At 36.5% G+C, this 16,486-nt stretch overlaps 1 protein-coding gene across 2 annotated transcripts; it reads left to right on the forward strand.

Annotated features, from left to right (window-relative positions):
• On the forward strand, positions 10,133-14,893 carry LOC109822249 (caffeic acid 3-O-methyltransferase-like). Of its 2 annotated transcripts, none has more exons than XM_020388414.1 (4): positions 10,133-10,593; positions 11,192-11,502; positions 11,878-11,942; positions 14,464-14,893. In XM_020388414.1, exons 1-4 carry the CDS (start codon positions 10,175-10,177, stop codon positions 14,758-14,760), a joined length of 1,092 nt encoding a protein of 363 aa, XP_020244003.1. In that variant the 5' UTR covers positions 10,133-10,174; the 3' UTR covers positions 14,761-14,893. The 2 variants fall into 2 exon arrangements, with proteins under 2 accessions (XP_020244003.1, XP_020244004.1); XM_020388415.1 differs by having other exon boundaries at positions 14,503-14,893.

Here is a 16,486-nt window from a genome sequence, read left to right on the forward strand (position 1 = left end):
ACAAAGACAAGGCTTGTAGATCACATTTCATTTTCACAAATAAAGATAAGGCTTGTAAAAGTAGGAGATGACAAACAAAGATCAGGCTTGTAGATCACATCTTATTTTCACAACAAAAAAACAAAAAAAAAACAAAAAAACAAGAAACAAAGATAAGGCTTGTAGATCACATCTTATTTTCACAAACAAAGATAAGGCTTGTAAAAGTACGAGATGACAAACAAAGATAAGGCTTGTAGATCACATCTTATTTTCACAACAAAAAAAAAAACAAAAACAAAGATAAGGCTTGTAGATCACATCTTATTTTCACAAACAAAGATAAAGCTTGTAATAGTACGAGATGACAAACACAAGTAAAAAATGTGGCATCCTAGACGGAAAATACCGTCTAGGAAAATTAGAATTCCGTCTAGGATGAGTATCCTAGACGGAATTCTGTCTAGGATACGCGTTTAGGAAGTTTCCATCTAGGATGTAGTATTCTAGACGGAAATTCCGTGTAGAATACATCATAGACGGATTATTATAGACGGAATTCAAAACCGTCTAGAATACATCCTTGACGAATTATCCTAGACGGAATTTCCGTCTATGATACTACATCCTAGACGAAAAATTTTTCCGTCTAGAATGGGTATCCTAGACGGAAATTCCGTCTAAGATGTTTTTTTAAATTTTTTCTAATGAAAATAAGCATCCTAGACGGAATTTCCGTCTAGGATGCTATGCTACAGTGGTTTTTTTTGTGCAAAATCTACTTTGGTTCATCTTCCTTGACTGCAGCATCCACCTATATCTCAAAAAAAAAAATTAGAACATACTTTGTAAATTGATGGGGGGGGCATACTTTGTAAATTGAGTATAAAGTGAGCATTCATTATACACAATTGGAACATACTTTAAGCAAAAAAAATTAGTATACACAAAAAATCAAAGGTAATATTGTCACATACCCAACAAATAAATAACAAGTTTTCAAAATCGCTATTGATTCTGTGAATACTAATTATCCTAGCTCTTGTTATATACAGAGTTCATTGCCAAACATTTAGCATACACAAAAAAAATTTCCTTCTCCGTAAATTCATCGCTAGTAAGAGCCCTTTTGAGTAATCCTGTAGCGGTAGCAACATCTATGGCTAAGAGTTGAGTTCCTTGCCAAACATCCTGCAATCAATTAGAATGAAAAAGAATAATCAAAACCTACATCAGATAATAAAATGAAAAGCTAACTATAGTTGCCAAAAAAAATACAACCTGATATCAAGAATGAAAAGAGCATAAGAAATCCAGTATTCATATCTTAGCTTATGAAAGAAGCATTACCGTACTAGTCTCTTTGATCTTTTGAATTGACTTAGAAATGACATTATCTTTCTTCTGTTCAAGAACTATTATGTGATTCCCTACATCAGAAACCATTTTGTTTTCTTCTTCAAGTTCAGACTCCTGAGAAAATAAAATTAAAATATAGTCATTTTTGTTAACTACGCAGCAGTCATTTTTGTTAACTAAGCAACATTGAGTTTGTCATTTTAGAAGAGGTGGTGGTGTTTCTTGCGAGAGCCTCTTCTCTTGCTTCCTTCCTCTCATGTTTCTCATGGAAAGCATATCCTCCACCTCCTACTGCTGCTGCTATCTCCTCTTCTATTTTATGCCTGTGAGCATGCTCTGGGTCCTTCTTTGCCTCATGCTTCTCATACTGATCAATTATCAAAATATAAAATCATCAATTAAATAGAAGGAAATCTCATTAATATTAAAGAAATTAAATAGTTTTAAGAAACATAACTTTTCTAAGTAGTGTTTCCTTCTTTTTTTTTGGTCAATGAAAAATTTTATTCACTAACCAAGTATGAACGTTTTTGTACATCTGATACTCGGTGATAAACTGAGATTACAAAAAGAAGAATACTAAATGAATATCTTATAAAACACAGATATTCAAAAAACAGAAAACCTCAAAACAGTATCACTACTTGCAATTGAAGGGGTGTTGAGGATGAAAGTGAGAACATCAAACTTGATATCTCTAACCAGATCATCTGTACTTCTAGACCTCTGCTGAAATAACCTCAAATTCCGCTCTCTCCAAATGAAATATATAGAAGTAGTCAAAGCCATTTTCTTAAGTTGTTGCTTTAATCCCCTACCCTTCTACCTGTAAACATACCAATTGACAATTAGAGACCAATTGCAAGATCTCCAATTAAAACCCAACCAACTCATGATACAGTTCCAGACATTAGCCGAAAATACACATTCAAAGAACAGGTGGTTCCTTGTTTCACTGGCAGCACTTGAGCAGAGAATACAGGAGTTTGCATTGATGACTCCTCTCCTATGAAGTCTGTCCTGTGTGAGAAGTCTATCTTGAAATGCAAGCCAACTTACAAAAGAAGTTTTAGGGATGTTCAGACCTCCCCAGACTGTCCTGAACCATATCACATCATTTGCTGCATGCAAGCCAACTTACAAAAGAAGTTTTAGGGATGTTCAGACCTCCCCAGACTGTCCTGAACCATATCACATCATTTGCTGCAGGATGAACAGCATAATATAGAGCAGATAGCTTTATTTTATCACCCTTCCAACAAGAACTGATCAGACATTTCAGGTTGTCCACTCCACCATACAAAACCAAAGCTTTATCCCTCACCTTTAACAATTGTTTCCACAACCAGGAATCACCTGATCTAACTTTGACTTGCCAGATATCCTCATGCTTTAAATAGACTCCATGAATCCATTTAATCCAAAGAGACTCCTTTTTAACATGAATGTCCCAAATACATTTCAGAGTCTGAGATTCTGACCTGATTTTCCCCACAAGAAACTCCTACATAACCCATCCATTTCCTTGAGTACACTGACTGGAAGAATATAATTTGATTTCCAAAAAATTTGAACACCAAGAATAACACTCCTTATTATTTGCAATCTACCAGCATAGGACAAATAACCATGATTCAACCATTTCTGAAATTGCCCTGAGATCTTTGAAAGGAGGGAATTGCAGTCCATGTGAGATAATTTCTTTGTTGTGAGAGGAACTCCCAGATACTTGAATGGTAAAACACCTTCAGAGAATCCCAAGTAGTTGTTAATGGAAGACTTGACAGATTCATCAATACCACCAAAGAAAACAGAGCATTTTTCTGGATTTGCCTCCAGTCCAGAAACAGCACTGAACTCTTTTACACATTGAAACAATTTATGAACTGAATATACATCACCCTTTGCAAACAGGAGGAGATCATCAGCGAAAATAAGGTGAGTAATTTTTAGCTGACTGCACTTGGGGTGGAACTTAAATAGCCTGTCATTCTTTAAAACCCCCAACTTCCTTGAAAGATACTCCATTCCTAGAATAAACAGATAAGGAGATAGGGGGTCTCCTTGTCTTAAGCCTCGTTTGCCTTTGAAATAGCCATGAAGAGAACCATTAAGAGATAAAGAATAACTAGGAGAAGTAATACAAGCCAATATCCAACCAATCATGACCTGTGGAAACCCCAGACCATGAAGGAGATCAGATAGAAAAGACCAGCTGATGGTGTCGAAGGCCTTCCTAATGTCAATATTAAGCATGACCCTAGGAGAGAGATGCTTCCTGTTGTAGCTATTCACCAGTTCATGAGCCAATTTGATATTGCTAGAGATCTGTCTACCACTTACAAATGCACTTTGAGCATCATTAACAATAAATCCCATAACAGTCTTTATTCTATTGGTGATAATTTTCGAAATAAACTTGTAAAGACTATTGCAACATGAGATAGGCCTATAATCTGAAGGAGTTTTAGGACAATGAACCTTAGGTATAAGTGTAATAGAGGTGGAATTAACCATACCAAGCAGTTTTCCAGAACTGAAGAATTCCTCAATAGCCTCAGTGACTTCTTCTCCAATAACAGTCCATGCAGACTTGAAAAAAGCAACATTGTACCCATCAGGACCTGGAGCTTTGTTTTCAGCCATAGAGAAAATAGCTGATTTGATTTCATCCCTAGTAACTGGCCTAGATAAATCCCTGGCTTGAGCTGAATTCAGAATAGGCCCAGAGTTTATGATATCCATATCAGGAGGAATAGTATCAACTGCAGACCCCATAAGCTTCTTATAAAAAGAGATAAATTCATTTACAATCCCTTCACCATCAGTGATTCTATCTCCATTGGCATTATGCAGAACCATCACTCTATTGTTGTGCTTGTTGCTTTTTGCAATAGCATGAAAAAACCTGGAACCCCTATCACCCTGTAAACTCCAGGCTATTCTGGCCTTCTGTTGGTAAAATGATATTTCACAGTCTAATAATCTCTTATAAGATGATAGAAAGACCTTTTCCTGAATTATGAGAGAAGAATTGAAAGGATCTGCATGAAGGTTTCTCTGAACTTCTTCAAGTGCTACTCTGGCTCTTTGAACTTGCTCAGAGATATTGTAGAAATGTTTCTTATTTAACTCCTTCAGATTACTCTTAAGCAACTTGAGCTTTGTGCTAACAGAGTACATCTTGTAACCCTCAACAGAAGACTGCCAGGCTTTTGAAACTATAGGAATGAAGTTAGGGTGCTTTGTCCACATTTTAAAAAACTTAAAAGGCTTTTTCCCTTGAACACAATCATCATAGATTGAAACAAAAGCAGGAGAATGATCAGATAACCCTGGCTGCAAAAATTCAACATGGCTGGAATTATATAAATTGGTCCATGAGCTATTCACCAGAGCCCTGTCAAGTCTACACCAAATTCTTGAATCTGATTCCTGTTTATTACTCCAAGTATAGAAGCAACCCAGAGTTTTCAGATGACTGAGCTGACAGTCTTCAATGAAGGAGTTAAAATCACATGTATCAGCTGCAGTTAAAGCAACTCCACCTAGCTTTTCATCATCTGCAGTTAAAGAAACTCCACCTAGCTTTTCATCATTGGTAATCATTGTATTAAAATCTCCACACAGTAGCCAAGGAGAATTTCCCAAAATTTGATGAAGATGACAGAGATCAAGCCACAAATCTTGTCTAGCCTCCAAATGATTGAAGCCATATATAGATGAGATGAAACAATCAAATTTACCATCGATAGATTTTACTGAGCAAGATATATGCTGATCAGAAATCTTAACAACTTTGACATCCAAAATGCAGGGATCCCACATAACCAGGATTCTAGCTTTTCCTGAATTACCCACATTAGATACCCACTGCCAGTTATTCTCAATTTTCTTTGCTGTAATAGACAATTTCGTATCCTTGACTTTAGTTTCAAGTAGAGCAAGAAAAGAAAGATGATATTGCAACAAAAGATGCTTAACCAATCGTTGCTTAGAGGATTTGTTTAATCCTCTTATATTCCAAAAGGATGGGTTCATTTGGGAATTCCTCCTCTATCTATTGTAGAGGGATCAAATTCAATGTTGCGCTGAAAGAATTTGCATGAGGAACTGTCTTTTTAGAACCATTTCCTTGAACAAAGGACCAAGGATTTTTAGCAATGTCAGAACTTACATGATCCACATTAGAACCAAAAACGTGCACAACATGCACAGTCCTGAGCTCTACATTTTCCTTGTTATTTCCAGAATCAACCTGTAATCTACCTTTTCCTTTTGAAAGATTTGTCTCATGATCAGATTCTTGATGCTGACTAGGTTCTTGAGATAGATTGTCACTGCTGATACCCATATTTTCAACATCCAAAACAGGTACCTTATTTTGACCATCATAACTAGAAGTTCCAGAAAATTTATTTCCATCAACCCCAGAAGCTGACCTTAGATCTGCATTGATCTTATTATTCTGGGCAACAACCTTCTGATTCAGATTTACAGGTGCAGCAGCCTTAGGAACCCATCTTTGAGTCCTAGATTTTCTCTTACAGTAGCTGGAATCATGCCCCACTTGGTTGCAAATTTCACACCATCTAGGCTTCAATTCATAAATCACCTTTTGGGATATTTGTTTACCATTTGGCCTCTGTATAGAGATTTGGTCAGGGAGGGAGGAAGGCAAGGTCACTTCAACAAGGACCCTTGCATAAGCTAACCTTTGCTTAGTTGCAGTAAGTTTGTCAGTAGTAATAGGTCTACCCACAACACTGACAATTTTACTAATTGCATTTGCATTCCACAAATTCAATCTTAAACCTGGCAATTGGATCCACATAGGATATATACAATCCTTTATCTTATCAATATCATCATCAATAGACCAAGGTTTTAATAGAAAAGGCCTAGACCCAAAAAACCATGGTCCATTTTCAAGAATTTCACACATTTTATCTTTGCTCTTGAATTTAAACAAGAAGATACCAGGCTTTAAGAGGCAAACTTCAGGAGCATTTAAGTGAGACCAGGTTTTCTGCACGAAAATCTTCATAGCCTTAAATTTTACAGTAAGTCCCAGAACCTGACCAATAAGAGAGAATTGCCAAGCAGATATACCTTCATTCCACTCATCATTTTCAAACATCACAATGTCTTTTGTCTCAGGGGGAACATAGGACAAATCCAAACCCCTACCAGGCTTCCTATTATCGGCAAATAAGCTGGACCAGCTTCTTGAAACATTTCCAGCAGGAGCAAGAACTTGTTTATCATTTGCATTAATTGAAATTGGTATCTCAGAACTCTCTGTAACAGGAACTGAGGGGGAAGGATTATCTTTAAGATCATTGCAAACCTCTTCTACTGTAAACTCAATAGGTTTCAATGGAACAGTATTTTTATCAAAAATTGAAACCGGAGAATCAGAGCTAGTTTTCTTCATAGAATCAATAGAAAAGGGATGAGACATGGGAGATCTAGTAGATTCCACCTCATCAGCCCAAGAGACCCTAGAACAACTACCAGCACCATTAGGAGAACTTTGAGACTTACAGAGAATTCGAGATCTAACACCAATCTGAGAATTTGCCTGGGGAAGAGGAGGATCAGCTAGGAAATCAGTAGATCTGATGATTTCCATCATCGATTTCTTCATTTTTTTCTCCTTTTGGACCCGTTGACCCCATCACATTTGAATCAAAACCTTCATCATCTTCAACAAATCCAGTATCGATAAGATCCTCAGAAGATTGTAAACTCGAATTTGAGGCTCTTAAACCAATATTGAATAATTTTTTACCACTTTTTTCCTTGTTTTTAGCCATGAAAACTAAGCAGGGGTGCAAGTTAGCGGAGAAATTTTCGCCCGCTAACGTGCACCATGGAGACAGCCCGCTCCCTCTTTTAGTAGTGTTTCCTTTTAGAACTTCATGTTAAATATATTTTTGGTGTAATTTCCTACGTAACACATTCACTAATTAACGTGCATTATGAATTGGCCAAATGATGAGAGGACCCCAAAGCATTCACCCACCAGTTCAATATCCATATATGCAGTGTTTGCACCTTTAGTCACCAGTGGATCCTGCAAAAGAGATCATTCACATTAGCAAACTCGACAGACATGCATGGCAAAAGAGATCAATATACTTTGTTTTTTCCAAATACAAAATATTGCTTCTCTACCGATACATCGGTGGCATCACAAATTAAAGAGTAATTGCATTTGCATAATGCATTTGTGTTGGTGTGTTTTTTTGTGCGATTGTTCATAGCAGTAAGATATAGCACAATCAGTAATTAATAAACAAAGAGACCTGACCATAGATCAAGAGATATTTATGTCCTCTCGTAATATATGTGCGAATTATTGTTCAATAACAGCTAAAAAACAACTCATAATATATGTGTGAATTGCTTGTGCCACAGTCTTAATGTATATTTCTTTTCCAGCCTTAACACTGAGTGCAGCATGTATGACCTCTCTAGTTTGTTTTGGAACATTTTTGCTGGAGAATAAGGCTGATTTTACCAGCATTTATTAATTGGTCGGATGTCAACTCCTATACATTGAGCAAATGCTTGAATTGACTACAATGAGAAAGTGAGGCTTCAATGGAAAATACGCTGTAATATGTGAACAAAAGATGGGATGCTGGTGGGATACATCTACAAATAGAGAGACCTCTTAATGATCGATTACTACTAGCTATATTAAACAAAGCCGTGAGACCTTCTGAGCATAATAAAAATAAATATGGAGACAGATGATCACCTTGTGAAATACCTCTAGATGTTGTAATTAATATCTCGATGCAACTGAGCTGTGCTAGGCATTGTGCATTGCATTATTCCTCAAATTTCCCCTTATCTTCTTCCATGTTCTCTTCCCTTCTTCCATATTGTTGGGGCAATTCAGGCACGGAGTTTGCGTGATTATATAATGCCCATTTACTTTGGAAATGAAATATAGATTTATTCTAGGGCTATACTACAATGATTACAACAGAATGCTGATTTTCTTGGCAGCCTGCAATTGATTTTCACATTAGCATGTCAAAAAAAGAAAAAGGGGGAAAAAAGAAAGGAAAAAAAAGGCTGAGCTGATCACGCTGCATTGACCGCAAAACTTTGCTAAGTCATTGAGCTCATCACGCTGAAACTAGGGGTGAGCATGGTTCGGTTCGGGTCGGTTTTTATCAAAATTTGAACAACCGAACAGAACCACCTATAATTCAAAACCGAACCGAACCGTTGCAAATCGATTCGATGCGGTTCGGTTCGGTTTGTTCGGTTCTAACTTTCATCAAGTATAAGAATTAAAGGAGAACTCCTCTAAGTCGTCGGAGTTCGAGTTCGAGTCCTCCTCTGAGTCGTCGGAGGACTTGGACTTCTTGATGGAGTTGAAGGAGAACTCCTGGCGCTCGTCGCCGAAGGGGCCGCCACGCTTGCGGGAGGGGGAGGGGGAGAGGGGCATTTCGGGAAGAGGAGGGGAGAGTAAGGGGTCTTGAAAGAAGAGAGATGAGTAGAGGGAGGAGAAGTCGTCTTCGAGAATGTTCATGGAGGATGAGGAGGATGAGAGAGAGGGATCCAGTGGGGGGGGAGGGGGGCAAGTGGACCCATCATTCTAGACGGAAATTTCCGTCTAGGATGCTTCTTTCCGTCTAGGATGCTTCCTAGACGGAAATTTCCGTTTAGGATGCTCACCCTAATTTAAAAAAATAAAAAAAATATTAAAACCGTCTATTTTGCTATTTTAGACGGAAATTTCCGTTTAGAACATTTTTTTTAGACGGAAATTTTTTGTCTAGTTTAATAGCAAACTAGACGGAAAAAATTTCGTCTAGAATATTCCGTCTAGGATGTTGGATTTTTCTACTAGTGATACAAAGATAAGGCTTGTAGATCACATCTTATTTTCACAAAAAAAAAAGATGGTATCCCAAATGGGTTGTCAATGGATTTGGATTAATTGTGAATAGAACCTTTTACTATTACCTAATTGCGAATAGAACACTTTGAATTGTTGCACTACAATAAAGAAACTACTGATTATGACACTTTGATTCAAAACTTATAACAAGTTGATCAACGGTAATCTTGAACGTCTGTTTTCAAAGTTACGGTTCAACATGGACTTTAAAAAAGTTTAAGGTGTAGATCTCATGAATTTCAAATTTTAGGGTGCTTTTTTTTTATCATTGAGTAATAGTCTTGGGGCAAAGCATAAATGAAATCTCTGTTTGTTCAAAAGGACTCTTGTGCCCAATCATTTGCCACTAATATGGATCAAGGTATGTCTTCTTCCTTAATTATTATTCATGTGATAATCATTTAGTTCTAAGATCTTAATTAAGTATGGATGTAATTATTGAGATTTTTATTTACATATATAATTTAAATGCAAAATTAAAGTTTATATGAAAATCTACAGGGGTCACTATAACAAAAGTTGCACACGCTCACAATTGTTTTATGACACATGTAGAAGTGTTGTGTTAATTGCAAATGATTAATCAATAACTATACAAATACGTAATATCATTAGAAGCAAGTTCACATTATTAGCTATAAAATAAAATAAATATATGAAAAATATGTGCCATGAGTTTTCCGACAAATTTCCACATGTCGATTCACACGTACTTTCAACTTGTATGGCATTCCATCTGGGCAACGCAAAAATATGACATGACATGACCAAAAAAATATCGTAAGTTGCAACTCTTGTGATAGTTGGGGTTAGAAGGAAATTTTTTTCCCCGAAACCTCTTATAAAAACCCCTCCCGCTCACTCTCACACACTCTCTCTCTCTCCCTCTCCCCGCACTTTTCAGCAAAAATGGATCCAGTCCAGAACTTGACAACCCTAGCTCCCCAAATTACCACGGACGAGGACGCTTTCATCTATGCTCACCAACTAGTCTCCTTCTCCGTCCTTCCCATGACCCTAACATCCGCCATTGATCTCGGCATCTTCGACATTATCGCCAAGGCGGGTCCCGGCGCTTCCTTGTCCCCCGGAGAGATCGCTGCTCAGCTGCCGACCAAAAATCCAGAGGCTGCGTCGATGCTCGACAGGATGATGAGGCTGCTGGCGAGTTACAGTGTGTTGACTTGCACCGTGGAGGCGAGGGATGACGGAGGGGTGGAGAGGAAGTATGGGGCTGCGCCGGTGGTGAAGTACCTGGCAAAGAATGAGGATGGGGTTTCTATAGCGGCTATGGCTCTGAACCAGGACAGAGTGTTCATGGAGAGCTGGTATGTGTGTCTTTTTCTTTCTTGTTTAGCAATATTGCGTTAAAAAAGACGTTGAGCAGCTGAGTTAAATTTATGTTGATGTCGAGCAGCTGACTTAAATTTCATTCACAAATCCAATTAGCAAATAAGCACTTCTTTAGATGCATGGCTCTTCTTCTTTTTTTCCCCTCGTTTTGTAATGTGGGAATTGAATCAAGTAAGAAAGGAGTGAAGCAAAATAGAATGAGTGTGGAAATGAAATTAATGCTCATTTACACTATCATGTTTGAGTGTGATTAGGTATTAAAGTGAGAATGAAAAATATTTTTAATTTTATTATGGGCAATTAATAACCAATCATGACATACTTGGTATTTAATTTAAATTTTCCTCATTCCCTACCAACTTATTGGGAATGTCATTTCTCACAAAAAAAAAAATAGGAATGGCCGGAGGAGAGGTGGGAATGAGAGTTCTAGCTTCAAAAAAGATGTCATGTTTGATATTTATGAATGAGAAGTGACAATGATCATTCCATTCCCGCTCATTCTCATGTACCAAATTAATAAGTTATGGTTTGACTAATCTATTGACAATTAAATATGAAAATCTACAATAGGTATTATTTGAAGGATGCAGTGTTGAACGGAGGCATCCCATTCATCAAGGCCCACGGTATGGGCGCTTTCGAGTATCTTGGCACAGATCCAAGGGCCAATAAAGTGTACAACGAAGGGGTGAATAACTACTCAACCATCTTAACCAAGAAAATCCTTGAGACCTACAAGGGTTTCGATGATCTGAAGGTGCTCGTGGATGTTGGTGGTGGTGTTGGAGGAACCCTCAAGATGATACTCCAGAAGCATTCCCATATAAAGGGGATTAACATTGATCTCCCTCATGTCATTTCTGAGGCTGAACCAATTCCAGGTATAAGATATTGGATAGTAGAAGCTCATTTCATAAAATGATATGTCAAAATATAATAATGATAAGGTCCACCTCTTTCCATATGGCTTACTTGATGAATCCTATCATTTGTTTATTTCTTTCAAAATCATATAGAAAAATGAGTTGCCGGCTAATATAGTTTTTTTTCTTCACACACAAGCAAGTGTCTATCATAAACATAAGCATTAATCCCCGGCCCATAGAATTAACCTTAATTTGGATTTGATTGAGTGTTTTTCATTTTCAATATTAATGAATTTGATTGTGTTGAGCACTATTCACAATTTTGTTCTCCCTTAATTTTGAGCATGAGTTTGACATTTTTTATTAAGATGTGAGATTTTGGTGATGCAGGAGTGGAGCACGTTACCGGAGATATATTTGAGTGTGTTCCAAGCGGAGATGGCATCTTAATAAAAGTGAGTTGCCTTTAATCATTTTATATCAAACAAATTTTGAAAAGTGGTACATTTTACAAAGCCCTCACAGTAGCTTTGGGTGCTTCCTATGAAACCTGCAAATGCTTCGTTTCCTCGTTAAACACCAAAAAATTTCTCACGTAACCCCACGAGATGATGAAAATTATACACCTCAGGTAAAAAAAAAGATAAATCTATTTTCATATTTTGTAATAATTTTTTTTCAAAATATTTTAGGGGGAGGGTGGGAAGATCGAGAATGAAAGGGTAGTGGTTTATTTTCATATTGTCTAATGTGAAAATCTTTTCGGAAAAAAATTATTTAAAGAGGGATATATATTTATTTAGCCTGAGAGGGTCATTTCTTCAATTAAGAAAGATTTTTTTTACTATATGAATTGAAGGACCAAACAGAAATTCCCATTATTTGAGTTTTAAAATTTTTAAAAGATTTAAGGGTCCAATATCTATAATAATAAATAAAAAACTGAATTTTACTATTATATTTATATATGACATTGACTTCATTTTGTATGATTATTAGACAAGTGAAGCTGCTAAAAGTATAATATGATAAATAAAAGACTTGGCATTTTTCACTTAGTTAACGTTCAAAAATTTTGCTTAACCTCCAATAAGGTTGGAAAATCCAGAAAAGCCCCAAAATATTGTAATATTCTTCACTTGATCCCATGGGGACTGGGAGCTCGGATCTGAAAGCAAACATGAGAGAGAGAAGGTGGGGTATGACAGCACAATATACATGCGACACGTTAGAAATTTTGATGAAAGAACTTACTGTCAGGCCCGGTTAAGTGAAAATGTTAATGTTTTTTGGGGTTAAGTGAAGAACCTTCAAACTTTTTTTGAGCAGAAAAAGCAGGGTTAGAAGCCCTGCTCATATAAGGATTTTATTAATAAACAACAGACGTCACAACTATATGAAGAGCCACGTAGGGTGAAGCAGGTAAGGAGTGGACCTATGTCGTCACCTACCAAACTGGACCCACAGCGGAGCTTCATCTAGACGACACATATTACATACTTACATACTAGAGTTCGCTAAACACATACATGGAAACATAACAACTTAGATTAGGGGACAAAACATCAACAGATAACCATCAAAAGGTAATGTATCTTCACCAGCAAAAAAAGTGAAAGAGAAAGTTTAGAGGGCATGGGGGAAACTATCCCCAGTGGCATCAGCACTCTTGTTTGTAAGCTCCTGAAGTCCAGTGCTTAGGGCAGCCCTGCGAAGTCTCCTTTCCAGCCTCTCATCCGCAGCACCTGCCCAGAATATAGAATATCTCCCTATGTTAGAAGCAGTAAGTAGAGGATCAGGTTGTTCATCCTTGAAAATGAGAGCATTTCTACTAAACCAAATCCACCAGCAAGTACAGGGCAACAGTATCTTCCAAATGATTTTAGCATCCTTGCTAAGAATGGTGGATTTATGAAAAAATATCAATTCCTCAACCGTCTGAGGCCAACTGTTTGTGGGAATAGAGGGGAAGATGTATGACCAGATAGCTCGTGCAAATGGGCATTTGGTAAACAGATGATCGTGAGTTTCAACACCAGATAAACAAAAGGAGCATCTTGGATCACCTGTCCAGCCCTTAATAATCAAATTTGCCTTCGTGTTTAACTTCTTATTTGTGATGATCCAGAAAAGAACTTTTACCTTATTAGGGATGGAAGATCTCCAAATCTTGCTGTAAAACTTAGATTTAATACCCCCTGAGATGACAAGGGAGTAGTATGATTTAACAGAGTAAATCCCCGATTAAAACTTAGATTTAATACCCCCTGAGATGACAAGGGAGTAGTATGATTTAACAGAGTAAATCCCCGATGGAAGAAGGGTCCACAAAAGCTCATCTGGAGTAGAAGAAATATTGATATTTGAAGAAGTTAAATGAGTGAGGAGTAGGTTTTGATCAGACCTTTCTGAAGGCGATATACCTCTTCTGATAAGGGGATGCCAGTTCCATGAATGATTGATCATTCTGCCCTGAGATCTGATACTGCAAGACTGAGATAGGGCTAACTGGTAAGCTTTTGGAAATAAGCTGCTAAGGGAGTTTGTCCCAGACCATTTGTGACTGAGATAGGGCTAACTGGTAAGCTTTTGGAAATAAGCTGCTAAGGGAGTTTGTCCCAGACCATTTGTCGTGCCAAAAACTTCCAGTTTTGCCATCCCGGAAATAAGCTGCTAAGGGAGTTTGTCCCAGACCATTTGTCGTGCCAAAAACTTCCAGTTTTGCCATCCTCAGCTCTCCATTTAACCAAGCTGAAAAAAGTGGAGCTAATGGAGGATAAGTCTAGAAAGAACCTACAAACTTATTTGAGTGTTTTGTGAAATTTATCGTAAAATATATCCAAATATATTATCATCTATTTGTAGCAAACTTATTTGAGTGTTTTGTGAAATTTATCGTAAAATATATCCAAATATATTATCATCTATTTGTAGCATATAAAAACATATATGTGCATTAATTCCAAAAAATTTCAGTGGTTTCTAAACACATGGAGTGATGAAGATTGCATCCAGATACTGAGGAACTGTTGGAAGGCGTTGCCGGAGGACGGCAAGGTGATCATAATGAATAGCATGATTCCGGTCGACCCAAAGCCGATTATGGCAAATCAAGAAGCGATCCTCTTGGATCTCATCCTGATGGCCAAATATCCCGGTGGTAAAGAGAGAACCGAGAATGAATTTCACTCCTTGGCCAAACGAGCAGGTTTCTCTGGTTCCGAAATCATCTACGGTTTTGCCAATAATTGTATGATTGAGTTCTACAAATAGACCATGAGCGGTTTGTCATGGGACTCGATGTTGGAGCTTGGATTTGTTAGAGCTTGGATTTGATGTGCTTCGATCTTGTTGTCCTAAGAATAAAAACGATCCATCGTGGAATCGTATTGCTTTTCAATTGCTCATGGTCTTGGCTTGCACATCTGATGACATGCATCCATGCGAATATATTTTAAGGTTAACTGCACAACATGAAGCTCATAGGGGTTTTTTGTAAATATTTCTTGGGATTATTTGCAAAATCTAAAACCTATAAGGGCTTTTTACAAAAATCTATAAGGTTATTCGTAATTTTTGAAACTTATAGGGGTTTTTATGAAAAACTTCGGAAGGTTATTTACAATTTCTAAAAATTCTAGGGTTATTTGCAGTTTATAATTTTAGGGTTTTTAGAAAATTTTTAGTGCAATTTTTTGAAATTTATCAGTTTTTTAACAATTTTTTTAGTAGGTACTTGTAATTTATGTAACTTCCACGCACTTTTTGTAAATCTTTGAAGACCGTTTGCAATTTATAAAACTTTCAGAGGGTTTTCTACAAAAGTTTCGGGGGTTATTCACAACTCATGAAATATTCAGGGATTTTATAAAAAAATCAGGGGGCTATTTATAATTTCTAAAGCTTCTAGGGTTTTTGCAAAATTTTAGGGTATCACGTGCAGTTCCTAAACTTTTAAGGATTATTTGCAATTTGTAAAACTTTTAGAGATTTTTTTTTAAAATTTTTAGGGGTTTACTTGTGGTTTCTAAAATATTATGTGGATTTTTGCTAAACTTTACAGCACTATTTCCAATTTCTAAGTTTACTTGTGGTTTCTAAAATATTATGTGGATTTTTGCTAAACTTTACAGCACTATTTCCAATTTCTAAAACTTTTAGTGGTTTTTTGTATTTTTAGCAACTTATTTTCAAATTTGGAAAGTTTTATTTATTTTTAAATATGGTTGTTTTGCAATTTTGGAAAGTTTTAGGGACCTTTTTTACAAAATTTATAAGGGGTCATATTTATGAAGCTATGAAGGGGGTTTTTGTAATTTTTAAAATTATCATGGGGTATTTTGTAAAAAATTAGAGGGTTATTTGCCTTTTTGGAACTTTTAGTGGGTTTTTGCAAAGGCTTGCTTGCAATTTCTAAATTTTTAGGATTTTTTAAAATTTTCAAAGATTATTTATAATTTTTGAAAATTCAGGGGTTTTTTCTATAATTTCAGGGTTTTTTTATGGTGTATGATTGATAAATTTTACTTGGATTTCAAATCATCAAATACAATATCAGCCAACATCAATAGCAATTTATCACACCGAACGATATCACTTGGTTCGTTACAAGCTAAACTAGCTGGAAAAATGGGCAACCACACTAGCTGTATTCTGAAGCGCAGAGAAGTGTTCACATCAAAACACGAGATCAAAACACGAGATATTCTGAAGCGCTGATGGTAAGGCATCTTTCGCTTAGAGCCTGTTTGGATAATGGAAGTATTAGAAGTAAAAAGTATGTTATAAAAGTAACTTTCAAAACTATGAAGTAGGAAGTAATAAAAATAATACTTTTTTGTTTGTTTCATATATTTTTAGAAGTAATGGAAGTAGAACATCTTCCTCTTCATTTACTTTTTTGTTGTTTAGATAACATTTAGAAATAGGAAGTAATTAACACATGTTGCTTCCACAATTTCAAAGCCACGCCACGCTCTTTAATTTGATCTAGCACGTT

The sequence above is a fragment of the Asparagus officinalis genome, chromosome 8 (assembly GCF_001876935.1).
Source record: "Asparagus officinalis chromosome 8, Aspof.V1, whole genome shotgun sequence".
Lineage (NCBI taxonomy): Eukaryota > Viridiplantae > Streptophyta > Magnoliopsida > Asparagales > Asparagaceae > Asparagus > Asparagus officinalis.

What these genes read in the sequence shown, in the direction of transcription:
- LOC109822249 (XM_020388414.1), top strand. Translation starts at nt 10,175, where the DNA reads ATGGATCCAGTCCAGAACTTGACAACCCTAGCTCCCCAAATTACCACG. An exon ending in AGAGTGTTCATGGAGAGCTG is followed by an intron (nt 10,594 to 11,191) that starts GTATGTGTGTCT and finishes AATCTACAATAG; the next exon opens with GTATTATTTGAAGGATGCAG. An exon ending in GAGATGGCATCTTAATAAAA is followed by an intron (nt 11,943 to 14,463) that starts GTGAGTTGCCTT and finishes AAAAAATTTCAG; the next exon opens with TGGTTTCTAAACACATGGAG.